A 20,609-nucleotide genomic window follows, 5' to 3' on the forward strand; every position below is an offset into this window, starting at 1 on the left:
GATTGCAGTGCACACAGATTGATCTCGCCTTGGGAAGGCTGGGGGAGGCTCAGCAGTCTTCATCTTTTATGTGAGCTGGTTGTGCTGCTTTTAAGTGTCAGGGAGGCTTTGACTCAGTCTGAGAAGCACAAAGCCAGACCCAGCTTGCCTTGGTGCTGCCGTGCAGCTTTTGTGCTGACTGCTGTTAGGAAAGGGGGGCTGGGAGGAGTGCAGGAGATTGTGCACCAGTGCTCACTGCCTGCTGATGAGGGAAGGGAAGGGGCATGGCTGCAGGTAGGGGACAGCCGTGTTGTTGGCAGGTTTGGCTGCTTTGCCAGTGACAGCTTGGGCCTGTGTGGGCCATAGCAGAGACTGTCCTCTATGCAGGAGGGATGCTCTGTGCACCAGTTCTTCTGTGCAACTCTGATTCACCTCCCCTGCTGTATGCTTCCTTTAGGAAGGATCCTGGACTGTTTCTTCATACACTTAGATGGTTTTTGCCCATCCTTGCTTTGTGCTGTGTGTCTTAGGAGCTCAATGCATAATGAATTGCTTCTTGCCACAGCTGCTCGTTTTAATTTTGCAGTGATGTTGGAGAGAAGTGGGGAAGGATCCCACAGAGGAAGCCCAGGATAGGCTGGAAAGTTGACAGCTTTCATGGTTATATGGCAGGCTGAACTTTTTGCCTCTAACTAAGACATTCAGCGTGCTGATCAGTCAGCAGGACCACTGGGAATTCGACTGTTGGTTGTTGATCCCCAGCAGGAGCGGCAGCTGTGAATCTTCCGTCATCTTCCTGTAGAAGGACAGATCCAGATGTGCCCTCACAGGGTTTTCTTTTCTCTTTCTTATGGGCTGGCATGCTCTGCTTCTCACAGAAGTGAGCATCTCACACACTTGGCTCCTTCAGCCCACCTTTCTCACGGGCTGGCACTGGAGAGGGCTCTGCCACCCCCAGTCTTTTCTTGGGGAAGGTTTGCCTTCGTGCTGAGATCTGTACTGCCATCGGCTCCTTCTGCGTGTGAGCTGGTGCATTGCCATGGAGATGGGAGCTGCAGGGTGCAGCCTTTCCCAGACTTGTGTGAAAGAGGATGCAGTCTCAGGCTACCCTTGTTTAAAGAAAATTATTTCTCAGAGTAAATAGTTTGTCTAAGAACAGTTGGCGTTGCCCCAGATGCTATTAAGGAAAAGACAAATCTCGGATCTCTTCAAGCCTGAGCTGTAAAGCTCATGCAATATTCACTTGCTGCTTTGCTTCTCTCAACATCAGACATTGCTCCTCTGACTGATGCTGACTCATTAACCTGTCTGTGCTTTCAGCCTAAGAAACCAAAGCTCCCTTTTATTTTCCCTCCATGTAAATGTTAGCACAGTATATCTTGTGCTGTCTGCCACAAGAGTGCTTTTCTACATCCCTTTTCTCAGTTTGTTGAGAGTTTGTATCTTCATTGGTCTGAATCCTCAGGCCTGGTTTCTGAAGGGCACGTGGGGACACTGACCTCCTCTCTGCCATTCCTCCCACTCCCTCCTGGTGTGTTCTTCAGCACTGGCCAGTTACAGGCCACCAAAGGAGCTCTCAGAGGTGCAGAGTTCTCCCATATTTGATGAAAATGGGCATCCTTCTCTGGACACAGGGGCTGTGTGGATTTGCCTCCTGTGGGCACCAGAAAGAGGGATCTCTTGGAAAGAGTCCAGCAGAGGGCCACGAAGATGGTGAAGGGCCTGGAGCATCTCTCCTATGAAGAAAGGCTGAGTGAACTGGGTCTGTTCAGCCTTGAGAAAAGGAGACTGAGAGGGGACCTGATCCAGGTCTATAAATATCTAAGGTGTGGGGGGCAGAATGGCGAGGCCGGACTCTTTTCAGTGGTGAGTGGAGACAGGACAAGGGGAAACAGCTGGAAACTGCAGCATAGGAAGTTCTGCACAAATGTGCACAAGAACTTCTTTACAGTGAGGTGACGGAGCACTGGAACAGGCTGCCCAGGGAGGTGGTGGAGTCTCCTTCTCTGGAGATGTTCAAGACCTGCCTGGATGCCGACCTGTGCGACCTGCTGTAGGGAACCTGCTTTGGCAGGGGGGTTGGACTCAATGATCTCTGGAGGTCCCTTCCAACCCCTACAATTCTGTGATTCTGTGAAACCTGGGAGGAGGAGTGAGCAGGCCCCATGTGTCCTCCAGAGATGGGAAAGCACCAGCAGATGCCTCACTGCACTGCTAGGAAACAACAGCTGGCTGCTTGTGGCAGGGATGTAAGGGACCCTTTATTAAGCCTATGCACGCAGTTTGATCTTCACAGTGAGTTAAACATTCTCCAGTTGAGCTTCTATTGCTTTACCACTATTTTCATGCTTATTTGGCGCTCTGACTTCACGCTTATCAACCTGTGTGACACGAGCTTGTGGGAAAACGCCCTTCTTCCCTTTCCACTGCTGTTGCGGTTGCTCTCCTCCCTCCTTGGCTTCCTGCTCCTTGCAGTACTGCTGCTGGGTCTCTCCTGAATGCAAAAGAGCTCAGGCACCTCCGGGCTTGTCCAGCTGTGCCAGCACACGGCAAGTGCTGGATGAGCTTCTGCCGGCCTCCTGGGGGCTTGGGGATGCTGCCCTTTCTGCTCGCCTGGCGCTGGCATATGCTTGCTTTGCGTGGCTTCTGGTACGTGGAGAACCTTCCCAGCAAGGTCTGGAGGAGCCCTCCGGCACCTCTCTGCCTCATTGCCTCCACATCTCATTTCAGTTTTCATCTGTAAACATCTCTTTGCCCTTGCTAAACATTGTGTCTCAATTTCTCTCTGCAAGAGTATTATTTAATTTGTAAATGTTTTAGGACGCTACTTGAAAGATATGATATGAAGCTGTATTTCATTTAGTGTAACGATCCACTAATGCAGGCATCTTTCAAAGGCAGGCTAAGCTGTACTGTGGGGTTTAATTAAATTTTATTTTTCAAGTAAGCATCAATAGCTAGGCAATAACAAATAGTGGACAGTACGCATACAACATGAATTCACTCCGTTTTCATTCTGGAGGCGGTGGCAGTGGAAATGCGCAGCCCTTAAAATGCACTTGGCCAGCTCGCCATTTCTACTGTACTGTGGTTACTTCTGGGGGACTTTTTTCCAAGTAATTTGTCTCGTGTTTCTTGATCTCTTCCTGCCTGACCCTGTTACACTGTGTGCAATTTTCAGCAGCAGCCTCGAGTGAGTTAAATTCTTCTGGAAGCTCCGAGCTTAGAAAGTTTTGAATATGCTGCTGTTGCTTTAATGCTTGATGGCTTGTAGCATTGTGTCCTTGTCAGGGTGAAAAGCTGCAGAGTGAGGTGCAAGGCTTGTGGTTCCTCAGTGGAAGTGCCTGTCTGCGGTGGCAGTGAGGTTGTGGAGTTCGCATTGTTGCATCCACATCAGGAATAAGCAAGAGGCTTTGCTTTAGTGCACTGCTTTCCTTTTCTTCTGATGAGCACGGAGTAATCAAGTGCAAAATGTGTGCAGAGAAGCTTGCAAAGTCTGCTGAAAGTCAGCAGGAGGCTGCTGCAAATCGTAATGGCACTCACAAGTGTGGCACTTTTACAAGTTCTGTAGGGGTAAAGCAATTCACTGGTGATGTTGTAAATGAGTTCCTTTGTTTGGGTTTTTGCAGAGCATCGCTTTGGGAGAGAGTGAGATTGCTGTCTGAAGCAGCTTTGAGTCCCCGCTGGTTTTCTGGTGGCTTGCGTGGCTTTTGTTCTCTTTATTGTTCAGAAAATTTTCCATTGTTTAAAAACATAATCGGAACTTGCTGAGAAAATCAGTGCGGGTGCCCTGGAGCTCCTCAGCACTGCGTCCATCTGATTTATCTCTGAAATCCGCTCAAGTCAGAATGCTGAAAATAAGTAAACTTCTCAGAGGAGGACCTCCTGCCCTCTGTTCAGAGCTGGGAGTTGGAGCTGTGCTATGGATTTCCACCTGAAACTTTGCCTGCTGCTCAAGCATCTCCTTTAAGGTGGGTAGGTGCACGCTGAGGGAGGTCCGTGTACCATGCTTGTTGGAAAGCAGTGTGTGAAGTCTGAGGGAGATGGCGGGAGCCTGGCTTGGCATCTGCAGCTGTAGCTGCCTGCAAAGCATCACTGGGAATGTCAGCCTCGCGTCTGCTAACCACCTCCTCCAGGATATTTTGGTGTAACTCTTGCCGTGTTATGGCAGTAGTCTGCATGTTGTGCTGCTTGCTGGCAGTGAGCACCATGAGCACTCCACGGTTCTCTGTGTGCGCCAGCTGGCCGTGCTTGCGCTGGGCAAGGTGCTCGCAGGAAGCGGTGAGGCTGGCAAGTCCGTGTCCTGTTCCTGTGGCTGGAGAGAAATCCCAGTATGCATCAAACAGCGTCTGGATGTGACTTGTCACGAAACATCAGATGCTCTTTCAATAAGTTCTGCTGCTGAGGTTTGTGCTGGTGCTCCCAATACCGAGGGGAATGCCCTGTGCCTGCCTGCCTTGTATTTCCCATGTTCTTTGCTCTAGGCTTGCCAGTTTGTTCTTTTCTGACTTTTTTTTTTTTTTTGGTTTATGTTAGTGTCAGTCAAGACTCTGTTGTAAGATTTTGGGACAGACATTGCTTTCTGGTGACTGGAGGCAGTGTCTCCTACTTCTCTCATCTTTCCTTTAGATCTCTTACCTTTCTCCGATTCACTCTCACTTTGAAATAAACCAGCCTCCTTTGTGGGTTATAAAGCTTTCCGTCCACCTCAGGCCTCCTCCTACAGACAGACTGTTCTGGGGCCAGTGTTCAACTCCTGCAGCAGGAGACATTTTTCTAGCTGTGGTTGGTCTCAGATGGGTAACACCACTTGAAGCCCGGTGGCATGGAACTTCTGGAGCTGGCAGATGAGTCCTGGGCTGGGTAATTTGCCCTCTTAACTGCTCTGAAGGCTGGTGTTTGCAGGGGCGGATGGACGATTTGCATTTCTGTAGGGCTGCTGTAGCCGTGCTGAGGCTGTGCTGGCTGGTCCTGGGTCCTGAACAGCCTTTGGTGGCTGAAGTGAGAGAGCTCGGGGATGGAGCTGCTGAGCTGGGAATGGAGTGGGACCTCTTGTGCCGGTTTTGGCACCTGCTAGCTGAATGTGGCAAATGGAGTGGCTAAAATGCTGCAGGCAGAACCAAAGAAGGGCAAGCATGGGACTGAGCCCTGTGGCAGAGGCAGCACTGGGGAGCCAGGACCTGGGCTTCAGTGGAATGTGCAGGGCTGTGCAGCAGAATGGGACCTGCGGGGGGCTGGGCTGTGAGGCCTGAGTTGAGGCCAGGGTACAGGTAGTGTTTGGGAACTCACCCAAAAAAGGGTTCTAGAAGAGGAACAAAGTGATGCTGACCCTTGGTGAGCATCCACGGTGGGCAGGGTAATGCTTCTCACACTAAGGTTTGGCTGGGGAAGAGGAACTGAAATCCCTACTTACGCATAAAAGGTTTCCAAGCGTGTTTTGGCTTTGTCATTGCATTATCACCCTTTCTAAAAGGCACTGGTGTAGCTCGCTGGGGACCTGTGTTGTGGTTGCAGGGTGAGCAGGAGAGGGGTAGGAGAGAGGAAAACGTGCCCTGGGTGGGAAGGAGCTGAGGAGGAATGAGGGATGGAGGAAGGAAGCTGAAGTGAAGGAGGGGGAGAGTATGAAGCTGGCTGGGAAGGAGCAGCGCTTGCTCAGATGGATGATAACCCACTGCAGGCTGGCAGCACTTCACGTTACTGAGGCTTGTCTACCAACATTAGCCTTCGTAATGGTTCCCTGGGATGAGTGAATTGCTGTGCTGCTGGATGAGGAACGTGAAGTCTCTGTTATGAGGAGCTTCAGCCCAGAGTGATAATTTAAAATCCAAGTTCTTCTTCGTAATGGATGCTCCCGGTGTCTGCCTCACAGAGGAGGTGCTGTGCAGGAACCATTGCCGTGTGCTGATGTGCTTTAAAAACAGAAAGTGGTCTGGGCTTTGTGTGCTGGGGTCTGCAGCTGGCCAGCACGAGACCCGAGTGCTTGGGTTTTTCTTTTGGATTTTTCTTTTGGAGTTTGGCAGCCGTCTGCTTCAGGGAGTGCAGTGGTCTCATAAGAGTTGATTTGATGTGACACATGACAAATTGCTTCTGCTGGTGGGTACTTGAGGCGCAGTTTGTTAGCTGGCAGCCTTGGCTTTGTGGGCACTGGGGAAGTGGGGCAAGGCACGTCTGCCCTCCTAGACAGCATCGTCACAGGAGTGCTCTTGCAGTCTGCTTCCCATCCCAGCCTTCTTTTTGCTTGTTGTTAAATGGTGCTATTTGTATAGATTATTAATGTTGTTTGTGGGCTGAGTGTTCCTGCAGATGCTCTTGTGTTTCTGGTTGCACTTTGGGCAAAGCCTGCCTTTCTGGAACTGGACCCAGTTGCCATTAAGGATGCTTTGTTAAGTTGCTTTTCTTTTAGGCACCCTTTTAACTCTGTAATGAGGAGTGGAATATTACTCTCCTCAGCAGAATTACTATCTAGTAATGTTACCTAAAAAGTACACGTCCCCTGTGAGATACTGTAAATACGTTTTATCTCTTCTATTACCTGCTGTTTCAAGAATGTGTCCCCTAAGCATTTTAATCTTGTTTTCCAGACTTGTCTCAGGGTGAGGAATCACTCTTATTTGCAACCTGGGGCATAATTACTCTGTGCATTAATTTTGTCTCTTTCTTGTTGTCCATCTATTATTGCTTTCAAGAGAAAAAAAACTTCTGTAAATCTCCACCAAGACAGGACTGTCTGCTTGATTAGCAGGAGAATTATCCTTGCTAGAAATGCCTGTGAGAGAGCATCCCCTAGGTGTGAATGTGTGTGAGTGTGTTCCTCTGGCACCTCCACGTCCAGAGGCTGGCTCAGCGCTTTCAGCTCTGTGATGAAAGAAGCAGCAGAGCAGGTGGGTCTCTGGGCAGTCGTGACACACCTGCAGTGCTGGGTTGAGGCCGGAGGTCTGGCTGCTCAGCCACCCAAGCAGTGTTTTGCCCCCTGCAGCGCTTTTCCCCCAGTGCCCGGCTGTTATGAAATAGGAATTAGAAAGGACAAAGAGGAAAGCGGTTCCTCAGATGACCCTCTTTTATCTGGGCACTAAAAGCCAATTCGGAGATTTTTGTACAGATGCTGTTTGCTTTGGTTGTTTTTTGCTCTTTAAGTACAGATTCAAAGACTTGGAGACTGGAGGCCACTGTAATTATTTCTTCCTGTAAAGTAGAATAAATGTTGGAACTGCTTAACGCACAAATGGCAGGGCCCTTGCCCTGGAAAAAGCGAGCCGTCTGACCCTGATGCTGCAAACCCTGAGCCTTGTGAATAGCCATCCCTGCCACGTTCTGGCTGTACTGAGATTTCTCACGCTCTGGATCAGTCTGCCAAAGCTTGTCTTGGCGTGTGCCGTCTGTGGTCACTGGGAGTCACTGCAGAGGCCAGCACTGAAGCAGCCTTGGTTCACATGGCAGCTTCATTTAGAATTTCAGCTCATGTAAAAGCTGTGCAGTGTTTTGTCCATCTCATGGTAAATGTTGCCAGCGATCTGTGGTCTCAGTGGGAGAAGCCTCCTCTGTACAAACATGTCCTGCGATGGATTGCCTGTTTCCCTGAGTGGTAGAGCAAGATGAGTGTGTGGCATCAGCAGGATGGAGAGGAGGCTGCTCAGAATGTTCCCTGTCAGAGGAGGAAGTTGCTGCGCACGCTCCTTTCTTCAGAACTTAGAATATTGGTGGCCAAAAGTCTGCTGTTAGCTTTTACTGCAAGCAGGGAGATGTCAGGAGTCATCGTGGCCTACCAAGGAGCTGTACAGCAGGGCTGAGGGGCACCAGGATGAAGCTGAAAGGCTGCTCCTAACAGCCCTGTGGTGGTGAGCACAGCTGCAGAGCTGCTGAGGGGTCTGTGGGGTTGGAGCAGTCCTGCTGCATGGAGGGTTTACTACTTCTTGGAGGTCCTCCAACCTTTCGTTTAGCAAAGAAAAGAGAAATAATAATTGAGGGTTTGGAGAACTCAAAGTTTGAGCCTGGTGCCCTTCCTTGATTGTCACAGGGTGCTTTAGGCACAGGCTGCTGTCCCTCCCCTTCCTTTCCCCCAGGTCCGTGCAGGGGCCTGAAGATGTGCTCCTTGCTGTGGGTCTTTCTGTGCCTGTGTTCTGCACAGCTGTATCCTAGACTCACAGCTCTTGTGGCCATTGCAGTGTATGGTGGAACCTTCCTATGGAGAGCATCCACATGGACCCAGCAGTGCCTGGCGGTCCTGAGAGCACAGTGACCTCATGATGGCCAAGGTGTTTGCTGCAGTGCCATCTTACAACACCTGCTGGGATTTGTGAGCCATACAGAGGCAGATTCCCTGATTTGTTGCCATGTCATAAGGATTTAAGATTGAGGAGCTCTTTGAAGCATCAATACAGCATGTTCTGCAGTGACAAGATGGAGACGAGCACTTTCGTGGCTTTCCTTCCCTTTCCTCAGGGAAAGCACTCTTTCGCACAGATCGCAAGCGTGGACTCTGCTGGCGTTTGAAGAGACCAGGGGAATTGCAGAGACCAGCTCTTGGTACAGCATCAAAGGCTGCCTGCCTGAAGCACCGGTGCTCAGGAACCTGAACTCAGTGTCCTTCATGTCTGGGCAGCAAAAGGAAAGAAGGTCTCTGAGCCTGGAGTCACTCGGTGGATCAAAGCTCTGGGTAGAGGAGGCTGATAAGGCGAAAAGCAAGACTGCATGGGAAGGTCAGAGCTGCGTAGATGATGAGGGCTGTCTGGTAACGCATTTGTCTCCCAGGGGGATCTGTAAAACTGCTGATCACTGAGCGCTCAGTCTGCATCTGCCTCATGGGGTGCCGTGGGTGCGCTGGGTTCAGGGCGATTCTGCGGCACCTGAGCGATTGCTCCAAGTGTTCTCTGGAAGAAGAGCTGGAGGGGCTGTGACAGCTGTGAGGCAGTGATAGCTATAATTAAAAGGATGCTGCACTGTCGTATTTTGATCTGTTTTTTCCATGCATCGCTGTAAGAAACACCTAAAATAGCTCCATCTGACAAGAGATCAGAGAAGAAAAGTATTTTTAAGTTGTGGACTTTTTGCAGTTGATGGTGCATTGTGTGCAGGCAGTTTCCTTCCTTCTTCCCTGATTTTTTTATTATGCTTCAAATGGAGCCCAGGAACCAGCAGAGAGCGGAGCATCCTGATCCTCGTGGTGGTGTCAGCACCTGCCTGTCTGTAGGCACCTCACAGGCAGGAAGGCAAGGAACATCCCCAAAGTGGAGGTGGCAGGTGATGGAGAACCTGAACGGGGAGGAGTTACCTTCTCTTTTAGCTTCCCCTGTCCATGCCTTTAGTGCTACATTTGCAGTCTTTGCAGCTCTTTGCAATTTTATTTTTTTTTCCTTAAAAAAAAAATAAATAAATAAATAAAAAATTGCTTAACGAATGTTGCCTGCTGCTGACTTGTTATTTCATCCAGGTGGGAAATGCCTCAATAGGAGCGTGGGAACCATTGTGCAGGTGGCTTCTGTACTGACTGCACCAGAGCTGTGCAGGGGTAGCAGCTGTGGTGATCAGTGTGCAGGCTGGCACATGCTTTTATGATATTAGCATTGCTCATTTCTTATCTTTTAACCGAGTTTCTTCATTGAGAAGGCAATATCTGAAGAGGGAAAGGGGATTATTACTCAGTGTGAGAGCCATGAGAGTGAATGTGGAAAGCACAGAAGGCTGTTCCCAGACAGGCTGGGAATGCCCAGCCCTGAGAGCTGCCTGGTGCGGTTTCCTTCATGTTGGAAAGAGCCCCAGTTCTCCAACATGAGCCCTCTGGGGTGCTGAGGCAAGTAGGAGCTGATGGAAATGATAGGTACGACTAGGATGGAAAAACCACTCAATCTTGAGCAGTGCGTGGGGAACTGCAGCAAGGAACAGGAGAAGGGAACAGGCACAGGCAAAAGGAGGGGCATTTTTGGCTGATGTTTGGGAGGCAGAGGGGTGCTGTTTGTTGTGACAGGTTTGGCAGAGGGTTTTGGCACAGGCAGTGGCGAGCAGCGCAGCAGCTTGGAGCACAGGCTGTGCAGTGTGAGGTGCAGCTCCTCCAGCATTCATCTTCAGGAAGGTGTTTGTCCCAAAGGTTGTCTGTGTTTCTCCTCTCTTTGGGCAAGTCCTAAGCTGGTAGAAATGCATGCTCCTGTGCTCTGATTCAATCTTTAGCCCTGACAGTGCTGAGCGAGAACGTCAGGCGTGTGTGCAGGCAGGCAGGCACAGAGCTGTCGTAACGTTGAATACATTTGTTATTTATCAATAATAAATGATAAATTCAGTTCTCTGATCTCTGAGGTGTGTTCTGGTTCTGCACGCTCCACGCAGTGCTGTGCAGCAGGCCAGACCCTCTGTAGTTGCTGTTAATGAGCTGTGGGCTGGCACAGGGCATACCACAGCCCTGCTCGGGCTTCAGGCACCCAGAGAATGAAGCTATGCCCTTGCCCTGTGCAGAGCTGCATTTTCTGTGGATGCTGAAGTTTCTGAATGAATTTATGAAGTAAATTTAATAAATAGACTAAATGATGTTCAGTGTTAAAGTGTATGCCATTTATATAAACAGTGCTATTTAAGTAACTAATTAGGTTTCCAAGAATGCTCCTGCTTAGGGCTATCAGTGTTGCAGATGTGTCTGCTGGGATCATCGGGATGATGGAGCTGAGCAGCTTCCATCGCTTGCTTCAGCACTCCTCTCTGTCATCCTCAGCATCACCGTGTGCTGGGCATCAGTACTGCACATGGTGCTGAGTGTGTCACACTGTGCTGTGGTCGCAGACAGAGCAGTGCAGGCTTTATCTGTGGATATGCTATGATAGCAGTAAATACAGCAGCAGGAAGTAATGTGACAACTAGGATGAAAAATTAGATAATGAGGTTTTAGTGTGGTGAGAAGCTTTGGCTGTGGGGATGCTCATTCCCCAGAATGCAGCCCAGGAGGAGCAGTTACAGAAAGTAAACTGGAGATTTCTTTCACCTCCTTGGCTGTCCCAGGCAGTGCTGGGTCAGGAGGACTGATGCCTTACAGACCTCTGCTCTGAACCTGAGTGCCTGCAGTGCTGGAGAGATTCCCTCTCTGCTCTCAGTTATGTTGGTGTAGGGCAGAGCAGAGTTAAGTGGTATTGTAGCTGTTAGAGGGGTGGACTGCTAATGTTAGCTGAAGGCTAGGCCTGCAGGGGCTATTCGTATTTATTGTTGTAAATTATTAATAGTGGCTGTAAAGATTGCATGATGCAACAGTGGGTGCCAGGCTGTGTAAGCACACATTTCTGCTGTGGTTGTCCTTGTCTTCCCTGTACAGCTTTGCTTGTGGGACAGCGCAGGATGAAGTGCGGAGCTTCTGTGGGGTGTCTGCAGCAGCCTGGCAGCCAGCCCTTCTTTGGCACAGTGTGGGACAGAGCTTGGTGGAGCTCTCTGATCCTCCTGGCTGCCCTGCCATCGACTGTACAAGTCCCACATTCTGCAGACCTGTGCCCAGAGATCTCTTGTGTCCCGCATTGGTTCTGTCCTTGCCAGGTTCCATGCAGAAGGGAGGTTTCAGCCAAGCATCTGGGACTTGAGTTTCCCTGCGAGGTCCATCCAGAGAGAAGTTACCCAAGTGACCTCATGGCTGATTTACAGCCTTTTGGACTCAACGTTTCTCTCCATGTTGTCGTCCAAATTCAGACCCACTAAAGAGGAGGACTTGCTGTCCCAGGGCAATCTGTGCCCGAGCAGCAGAGTCCCTCTGTTACTTACTTGTGTAAACCTAGAAGCACAGCCTCCTTGCTGTGTGGGCTCTCTGTAGGCTGCAGATATGGCAAGGTGTTCCCACTACCTCTTCCTTGCGTAGGAGTGCTTTCAACACAGTCCTGGTAGGAGTAAGCGATGAGGAGCACGCAAGAAGAATAAATGTTTTAGAAGTGGTTTGTTAAGTGATATCAATAGGACTATCTGTACTTCATTCCATCCTGAAGTCTGGCATGGGGTGAGGTGTTTGCAGGCTGTGCATGCTGTCCTGCTAGCTGTGTGTGAGGCACTGTGCTGAGGTTGTGCCTCTGGCGGGGGCTGGTGGCTGTCAGAGCGGTGGGGCTCTGCACGGAGCTGCGGACGTCACAGTGTCTCGTTGGGATGAGATTCTTGACATTATAACGTTGGTTTCATGCAGAAGGAAGCTTTACTCCTGCTTCCTTTTGGGAGTGCTGCTGCTCAGGACCTGTCTGCTGAAGAGGCTTTGGGCATGTTCCAGCAAGGGAGGTTTTGTGCAAATCCCAGCAGCTGTCTTGCAAAGGCAGGGAATGAAGTTTAGTTGCCCCTTGAGGTTCTTGCAGCTTCTTGCTCTTCGGCTGGCATCTTCCTACTGAGTCCTCCATGCTGGAACGCTCTGCAGGTTGCCACTGGCACACAGGCATGTTTGGAAGTCAGCACCTTTTCTCTCTTATAAGAGCCTCTGGGTTCTTAATACAGGCAGATTGTTTCCTCGTGGCTCCCATCTTGGTGATATCCAAGAAATCCTGTGCTTGATGTCAGAGGCTGCAATACAGTGTCGTCAGAGGGTGGAGAGCTGAGGTGGAGCATCAGAACTGTGATCTGCTAAGCAGATACACGATCACTTGGGGCTGTGTCCCCCAAGAGACAGGTGTTTGTAGGCTGCTCTGTCTTATCCTGGTCACAAGAGAATGGTATTTGCAGTAGGACCCTACGTGTCTGTTTGGAGGTGAGGGCTGTGCCCACTGGATTGAAGCAAAGCACTGTGAGAGGACAGCAGTGTTCTCTGGATACCTGACAACAAAGTGACAGCAAACCGAATGCCGGGTCTCAGTGATTTTACTGGAGCAGTGGGACTTACTACAGAACATCTATTTCTAAGCAAAGTACAAATGATTTAAACGTGAGCACAATAAGCAAAATGCAAACCATTCAAACATGAGCATACTAAATGAAACACAAACAGTTTAAGCACGGGCGTACTGAAGCAGAGGATAAGTACACTTGTCAAATTGACAAGGGATGGTACTTTTATGATTAATCTCACCCACTGATGAGCCACAGTTGAGGATGCTGTCGACCTCTCATATTCTGTCTGATGACATCAGACTTCTCTGCCAGGCAGCACCCCTGGACCAGCCGGCAGGGGCTACTCTGAACTGGGAGCTGCTCTTCCTGGCTGATAGGAGAGCAGCAGTGTGGAGGCTGAAGGCTGCTGGTCCATGAGTTGCAGGCTGTTGACTGGTGAATAGCTTACCTGTGCCACTGAGGAGGTCCTTACCCAGGCCACTCTGAGCAACTGAGTCGGTCAGCACAACTGTGTCACCTGTGAGCAGTCTGTTGATGCCTTTAAGGAGCAGTGTGTGATAAATGACAGATTTCTTAAATTGCTGTGTAAATTGTTGATTGGCACCTTACAGGAGCATCCTTTTCTTCTATGGCAGACCTGAGGAAAGGAGCGTCCCGCCACATATGCAGCACTGGCAGAATGTGTTGTGTCACTTTGGTTGTCCACAGATGTCTCCTCTCATTCACTAAGGCTGCATTTCAGATAAAACCTTCCTCTTCCTCCTGTCCATGCAGCTGCACAGCTTGTCAGAAGAGGAGGGACTGCAAACCCTGGGCTGCTTCTGAGACATCTCTCTGCTCCTCCGCTCTTCAGCAAATCAACAGAAATGGGTGCTCCCTGTGGATCTGGGAACCCTATTGCTCAGAGAAAGAAAATTTTAGGTTGGATCAGCTGAATTTCCTTTTCTTTCTCTGTTGTGTTTCCACATCACCTCGCATGTCACGCTGGCCTAGGCCACGGATGCAGCCTCATTGAAACAATACTGTGTTTGAACAAGGATCTTGTAACTTGGCACTGCAGCATCTGCTGTCCTGAGTGCATCTCCTCAGTCCAGCATCCCCATTTACACAGCTGTCTTTAAAACAATTTTCTGAACTGTTTATTACTGGCAGTCAAACTTTGGCTTGAACCTGAGTGCTGGGTGCTTAGCGCGTGTCACCAGTTCAGCTGCAGGGTTGCTGGGATGTGTTCCTCTGTGCCTTTCATTGTTTGATTGCGTTCCCTGCTGCCTTCTGCTCAGCAAGAGGAACTTTATATACATTTCTGCTTGTAGACACAAAGTGCTATGGGTCCATTTCCTTATCACTGGTCTCAATGAAGGCTGACTGCACAGGTACCGAGCCTGAAACTAGTAAATTTTCACACTGTTTTGTCAGGCTTACAATTCCCATGCTGCACCCTTGATCCCTAGATGAGAACAAGGATTAGCTTATTGTTATTGCTTCCTCTTGGCCATAAAACAGAGCACGGGCTGGGGAGCTCTCTGAGATGTTTGTGTGCTCTTATGAAGCAGCTGATCAGAATTCAGATGAGGCTTTGGATAGATTTATTGAAGTGACACAGTGTGCGCGGTACACGCTTTGAGTTAGGACATGAAAGAGTGGTGCATTCCCAGCAGCAGAAGGCATTAATGAAATATGTTCCTGTTACTGACTTCCTTTGAACTGTCACCTATGACTACAGCAACTGCATTTGCGGGGCTGCGCAGCACTTACTGATGTGCGAGTGAAATGAGTAAAACATCTCCTGTAGCAGCGAAGGCAGTGGGGATGTTAGGGCTTCTGCAGCCACTGGTGCAGGGAGCTCCTCTGGAGCCGTGGGGCACAACTGCTCTGTGCTGCAAAGCTGGTGGCCAGCTGTGGCACGGGCACACTGCCTGCTGTTACGAGGGGATGCTGCCGGCAGCTGGCACCTCTTTGAGGGTGGCCCTTTGCTCTTCCCCAGTGACACGATTTTTACCCACAAGAAGAGGAGGATTGAAAATAACGCCCTGCTCCTTGCCAGGGGAATTGGCAGGGGTGGGCATCCTGCAGCTGTGATAGTACTGATCGGCCACAGCTTTATGGGGTGCTGCTGCATCCCAAAATGACATCTGTAAATCAGGGCCAGCGCTCTCTGTGCAGGTGGGGTCACAGTTACCATTCCTTCTGCTTTGCCAGCTGCAGGGCTGTGTCCAGAAATGCTTTGTGTGCATGTAACACTCCATTTGGAAGCTCTCTCACACCGTCTGCTTACGTCTGCCTTATAACGAGGTGTGAGTTTGCATGGGCTTCTCTCCAGGAGCTTCAAACCCCCAGGTTTCACATGGTAGCTCCTCCTGCCTACCTGGGACCCAGGCCGGCTGCTAATTGTTGTGCAGATGTCGTGTTCCAGGCAAGCATGAGGTTGTAGGCTTTAAAGAGGCTGTGCTGTCACTTGCTACCAGCCTCCTCGGTACACGTGAGCTCTATTTATATGGGAGTGCGCATTTTCTTTCAACCACTGCTTTGTTGAATTTCTTCTTTTCTCTTTTTGTTTCCAGACTTGCAGGTGAAATGTTCAGGATACATCAATTTTTCATTATCCCAGCTTTGCCACTTTTTTTTTTTTTGCCACTAATATTAGGAGAACAACCTGTTTCTTATGTAACAAATCAGCAGTTTCTTCTGAGGTGAGCAGGGGGGAACCTTTTTGTTTTGGTCAGTCTGGGGTCCTGAGTGTGGCATTGGCTAGAAGGACACGCATGCTTGCTGAGAGCTGATGGATTTTGAGCCCACAAGTACTTGTGTGGGTTTTAGTTGTAGCTATGTTGCATTTGGCAGCATCCTAAGCGAGAAGTGTGGATTTTGGCCACAGGTTGACTTTGCTACCTTCCTTGGTGTGATTCTTTGCCTTGTTAGAAATGAGGAGACTATCAAAGAAAGGTGCTGGCCTACATCTACTCCAAAAGCAATTACACAAGTTCATGGGTGGGGAAGAACATTAAAAAAGTAATTCCACTGGGGGCTGGTGAGCTTTCAAGGTAGAAGCTGCTGTTCCTTGTCCTTCTCCTTTGGCAGGAGCCGGTGTCAGGTGCACCTGTGGTTCCCCAGCATCCAGGCTTCCTGCAGGCCAGGTGGAATGGAGTAGCAGCTTTCATGGGCCCAGACTCGTGCAGGTGCCAGTTCAGGTGTAAGCCTCGCTGGCATCAGGGAAGGTTTGGCTGAGGAAAGAGCTGATGGATTTGGTCCTGACAGCTCTGTTTAAAGCTTATTTTTGATTTTGTGGAAGTAGAAGGTAGAAAGTAGAAGGAGAAAAAAACTGTGATGCTATTTGCCATCCTGATGGACAACAGAGGGAGAAAGATATTTAGGACTGCGTGTATGGGAGGAAATTCTTTAAAACCTGGATAGGAGTAGGAGCGGGCTTGATGGAGGGATGAGTAATGAAGGAGTGTTTGAACGGAACTAATCAGTCCCATCTTCTTTCAAAAGACCTCATTTAGTTTAATTTAGCAGCGTGTAAATTTAGAGCCAATCAAAGGAAATGCTTCTCCAGCCTGCATGCTGGCAGCCTGCTCCCCTCCCCACCCAGCGCGAGGACAGGCGGGCTGAGCTGCACGCTGCCTTGCTGTGAGCGTGGCTGTGCCTTTAATGGGTAAATAAACCTGCAGCTCTGCACTAGGCTGGCTGGTGGCCTGCTTCTGCCCAGAGCCCATGTGCTTGCTGTGTGGGTGCCCTGTCCCTCCAGCACGAGCAGAGCCAGCCCCGGTGCACGCAGTGGGAAGGCCAGCGCCAGGGCAGGCGGGGAAGCCTGGTGCTGTAGGAACTGCTGAGTAAATCTTGTTCATCTCTGCAAAATGTTGTAAACAAACTGTAGCAGGACCACAACTGAGTTCTGTTTTTCCTGGTAGTCTCTTCATATTTTCCAGGAGACGTGAGCCCCTGCAGGGTCAGTGCAGAGTGCTTTGTCATTACCTGCCATAAACTCCATTAGCAGCAAAGTCGGCACCCTGTGCTTTGTGTTCCCCTGGACGAGATCCGTGAGCTGACACCTAGGTCTGGTGTGTCCTGCCACCTCACAGCCCTGAACCTGTGCAGTGGTGAACAATATTGTGTAAAGAACGCTGAAACCTGTGAAAATTTGTTCTAAAGTATTCTTGGTTTTGTTTTCCTTTGCTTTGCAGGTGAGTGGCAATGTCTCACTGGGCCAGTTTCCCCTGCGCTGTTGCCAGAGTCAGCCTGCTGCTCCTACTGCTTTCTGCAGTGTTTTTCTGGTCAAGCTTAAGCGACAGAATTCCTGTAAGTGTGTGGATACTGGGTTTGCAGAGGGTTGTTCAGCCTCTCTGGTGGGGTCACACCTCCCTTGGTCATGGTGTAATGTCACATGGCAGCAGTTGGTCTGTTGCTGCTCCCCTCCTCAATAGCTGATCAATAACAACGTTTCAGAAGGGCTTTCTTGAAACTTTGCCTCGGCCTCAGGAGTTGCACTGTAATGTCAGTTAAAAGGGTTTGCAAAGGGAGCTGTGCTCTTGGGCAGCTCTCATTTGCTGGGTGTCACTGTTTCTATTTGGGGCTGTCACATGTTCCTCCATGCCAAGAGCCAGAGCTAATGATGTGGTCTAGTGGCAAGAGGAGATGGCCTCAGTTATTCTGCTAGCTGTGCCTCTGTTGAGTCACTGCAAGTGAGTCAGGTTTAGAAGAGCACCCTCTTGGGTCCTCATATCTCACTTGCCCACATTTTGCTACTTGTGGTATTTTGAAGCTGTGGCTGCGGTGGGTGGAAGCTTTCTGCCCTTTGCATTTGTCCAGGTATGCAGAATTACCCCCATTCTGCTTCTAAGCCTGGGTGCCCAGCCCTGCCAGATCAGATCTGGGAGGTTTCCTCGAGGTGCTTGCACAAAGGACACTCTGTAGCAGTGCAGAGTGGAGTTTTGTTTGTTTGGATGTTTGATTTTGTGTGTGGGTTTTTATTTAGCTTAATTTATGCTGTGGCTTAAAATTGATTTCTGCAGCAACACCCACAGGGGATTACTGGCCTCCCATGTCCCTGGATGCTCACTCCTGCCTAATGTGTCGCAGCTTGCTGGTCTGTTGGTTGTGTGGGCTGTGCTATTAACCAGAGCATATGTGAGGGGCAGATTAAAGTATGTGCTCTGCAGGCCTAGGATCCATGTGGAGTCAGGTACTGATGTGATAATTTGTCTTCGCTGCAGAGAGGGCAGGGAAGAGGCTGGAGGTGGAGTGTAGTCAGCTCAGCTGTAGCAAAAAGCTGGGGAACGGGTGTTGGGACCACCAGTGCACCTGCCTGAGCTGGCAGGCAGCCTGATGTGGAGGATCACGAGTCCCATCAGCTCAGTAGGTCGTTACTTTTTGGATCCCCTTTTCCTGTGCTCCCTTTGCATCGGCTCTGTGGTGGCTGCATCCCTGGGAACAAGCTGCAGGTTGTCTCAGCTGTCCCTGCCGAGGGTCCTCAGCTTACTGTAGTGGATTCAGACTGATCCAAGGAAGGAGGATTTTTTATAGCTTTAAGGAAATTTCCATTGGTCTTTAGAAAACATCTTTCTTCTTAATTGTGAAAACAAACCAAAAAGGATTCTGCATAACGATGTGGTTTGTCACTGCATAAATGGAGGCTTGTGTGGCATTGCCTTTTTTCACCACTCTGGAGATGTTAATGACACACAGGGTATTGCAAAGCAGTTTGGGGCCAAACTCTGACAGTTACATTTGAGCAGGCCGAGACCCGTCCTCTTGCCCATCTAGAACATTTAGACCACGGCTCTTCTGCTGAGCAGAGGCCGTAAACATCAGCCATCTCCATTAAGTGTTTCAACAGATACAGCAGTCAGAGGCCTGTCAGTGAATTTACAATGGGCTGGATGGGTAAGTCCCTCTTGGATAATAATACAGCAGTGCAAACAAGCTAAGTAATAACTGCGCTCACTCATTCATTTCGGTCCTGTTGAGTCTGGGCTCAGAAAATGTTAACATTGATTTTCATCAGTAGAATCTGGCTTTTTATGTTTATGATTGTTACTGAGCTTTAACCATTTGTCATAATCTTAACAATTTCAAGCCTTTAATGCACTGAGCGAAAGCAGGAGTTAAGCTCTGTTTTTCCAGTGGATTTCTGAAGTTTCTATCCCTTTTGACAGGCAAAATAGAAGCATTCTATAGATTTGTCAACCATTCTAATGTGTTACCACTATCATGGCTAATTGGATGTGTTTTGCTCAGACTGCTGTTTCTCTCGCTCGGAAACACTCTCCTTGACCTGATAATATTTATATGCAAAGCATCCAGATTCTGCCAGCAAACATGCACTCTTTTTTCCAAGGAGTGAAAGGAGTGAAGGCAGAACGTGGCCTGAAACTTCCAGTTAACCTCTTAATTATCTTGTTTTTTCTTTCCCCTCTGTGAAAATATTGTAAGATTTAATATCACAACACTTCATGAAGTGAGCTGGCTGTAACTCTTATTCTAATTGCCAACAATTAGGAATTGTCTTTCCCTATGGACTGGTTATTTGAAATCATTCTGCGGTGCCATTCTTGGCAGTATCAGAAGCAGATAATGCTCCCTGCAATGGAAACAGAGCTATCTGGATGATTAGCCTGGACTGGGTTATCTGTTCCTGTGAGAACCAGAACAGCAAAACCCAGCTTCCCAAGCACTTAATAGTCTGCTGTGAGATAGTATGGGGCTGTTACTTGCTGTGCACTCTGAATAGTTTTGTCCTTTGAGGTTTGTGGTGACTCCCACCAGCTCCCTAGGGAGACCTAGCAGTGAATACTGAGCTTTCCCTAGGGGGCAAGGATTTTTTTTCCTGCTTTTCATCCCTGTTTTTTCCTTTGTACAACTCCATGCCCCTTCTGCTAACTGTTCTACCACACTTCTGTGTCCACGTGCAGCAGTTGCAAGGTGAGTGGGGTGTAGATCACTGCCTCATAGTTTGAAAGGGCTTGTAGGGCACTGGGGTGTGCAAAGAGAAGGATGCTCGTGTCTCCATCGCGCGGGCTGGTCGGTGTGTTTTCATGTGTCCTATTTTGGAAATAGCTGAACTATTTTGGTTGAAATCGTCTCCAAGCCTGAAATAAGTGCATTTAAGGGAAAAAAAAAAATAAATGCTTGAGGCGTTCCAGTAGTGTGGAAAATTTCAGCTGAAAAAGTTTGAAGTTTGACATATTTTTAGGCAAGGGAAAACAGGGTCCTACGATGTTACACAAGGCCTAATAATAGTCAGGGCTCGTGGCTCCAGCCAGAAGATAGGTGAGGCTCTGCAGAAGCTTGTTTTAAGCCTGCAGCCTGCACTGGAATAGGAAATAAGCTGCGTTGCTTTGTTCAGCACAAATGTCATGCTAGTTATGCATGTTTAACCTTTAATATACTTTAAATCTAAATTTAACCATGTGGAAAGAATCTCAGATGTCAAAAAAAAAATCTGCTGGCGAGGGAAAAATTTGGTATTCTCAGCTGGCACTGAATTAGCCAGATGCGATTGCTAATGAGCTGAATCTCTTCTGTCCAAAAGGAATTTGCCCTTACGAAAATAGAAGAGAGCGACACGAGAGATGGCAGCGGGAAAGAGCCAATAGCAGACGATGGCGCTGATCCCGAGGACCTGGAAGTGTTTTACCCGACGCGTCAGTGGCAGGCTGTCCGTCCAGGTAACGCTGGTGACTAATTGTAGTGTCCCTCTGAAACCTCATCTGACACCTCCGACAGCAGCCGTGCAGAAAAACTAAAAATACCTATTTGTTCCCATGACGATGTATTCTTCTGCTACTGTTCAGGCGGGGAGGAAACGGACCCAGTGACCCAGTACAGAGAAAAGCCACCATCACCAAACCGGCAACAAGAGTGGCTGC

At 49.2% G+C, this 20,609-nt stretch overlaps 1 protein-coding gene across 6 annotated transcripts in view; it reads left to right on the forward strand.

Moving 5' to 3' along the window:
- The window catches only part of SIL1 (SIL1 nucleotide exchange factor), a 90,485-nt gene that overhangs the window by 5,355 nt on the left and 64,521 nt on the right, over positions 1-20,609 (forward strand). For 4 of the 6 annotated variants that reach the window (XM_048961088.1, XM_048961092.1, XM_048961089.1 and 1 more), the window contains 2 exons: positions 16,926-17,040; positions 20,273-20,408. In XM_048961088.1, the coding sequence (XP_048817045.1) occupies positions 16,936-17,040; positions 20,273-20,408 (241 nt within the window). In that variant the 5' untranslated portion in view covers positions 16,926-16,935. Of the gene's footprint in view, positions 1-2,130; positions 2,221-15,410; positions 15,432-16,925; positions 17,041-20,272; positions 20,409-20,609 lie in introns of those variants that run through there. The other 2 variants (XM_048961094.1, XM_048961091.1) reach the window with 2 other exon arrangements.

The sequence above is a fragment of the Lagopus muta genome, chromosome 14, assembly GCF_023343835.1.
Source record: "Lagopus muta isolate bLagMut1 chromosome 14, bLagMut1 primary, whole genome shotgun sequence".
NCBI classification, from domain to species: domain Eukaryota; kingdom Metazoa; phylum Chordata; class Aves; order Galliformes; family Phasianidae; genus Lagopus; species Lagopus muta.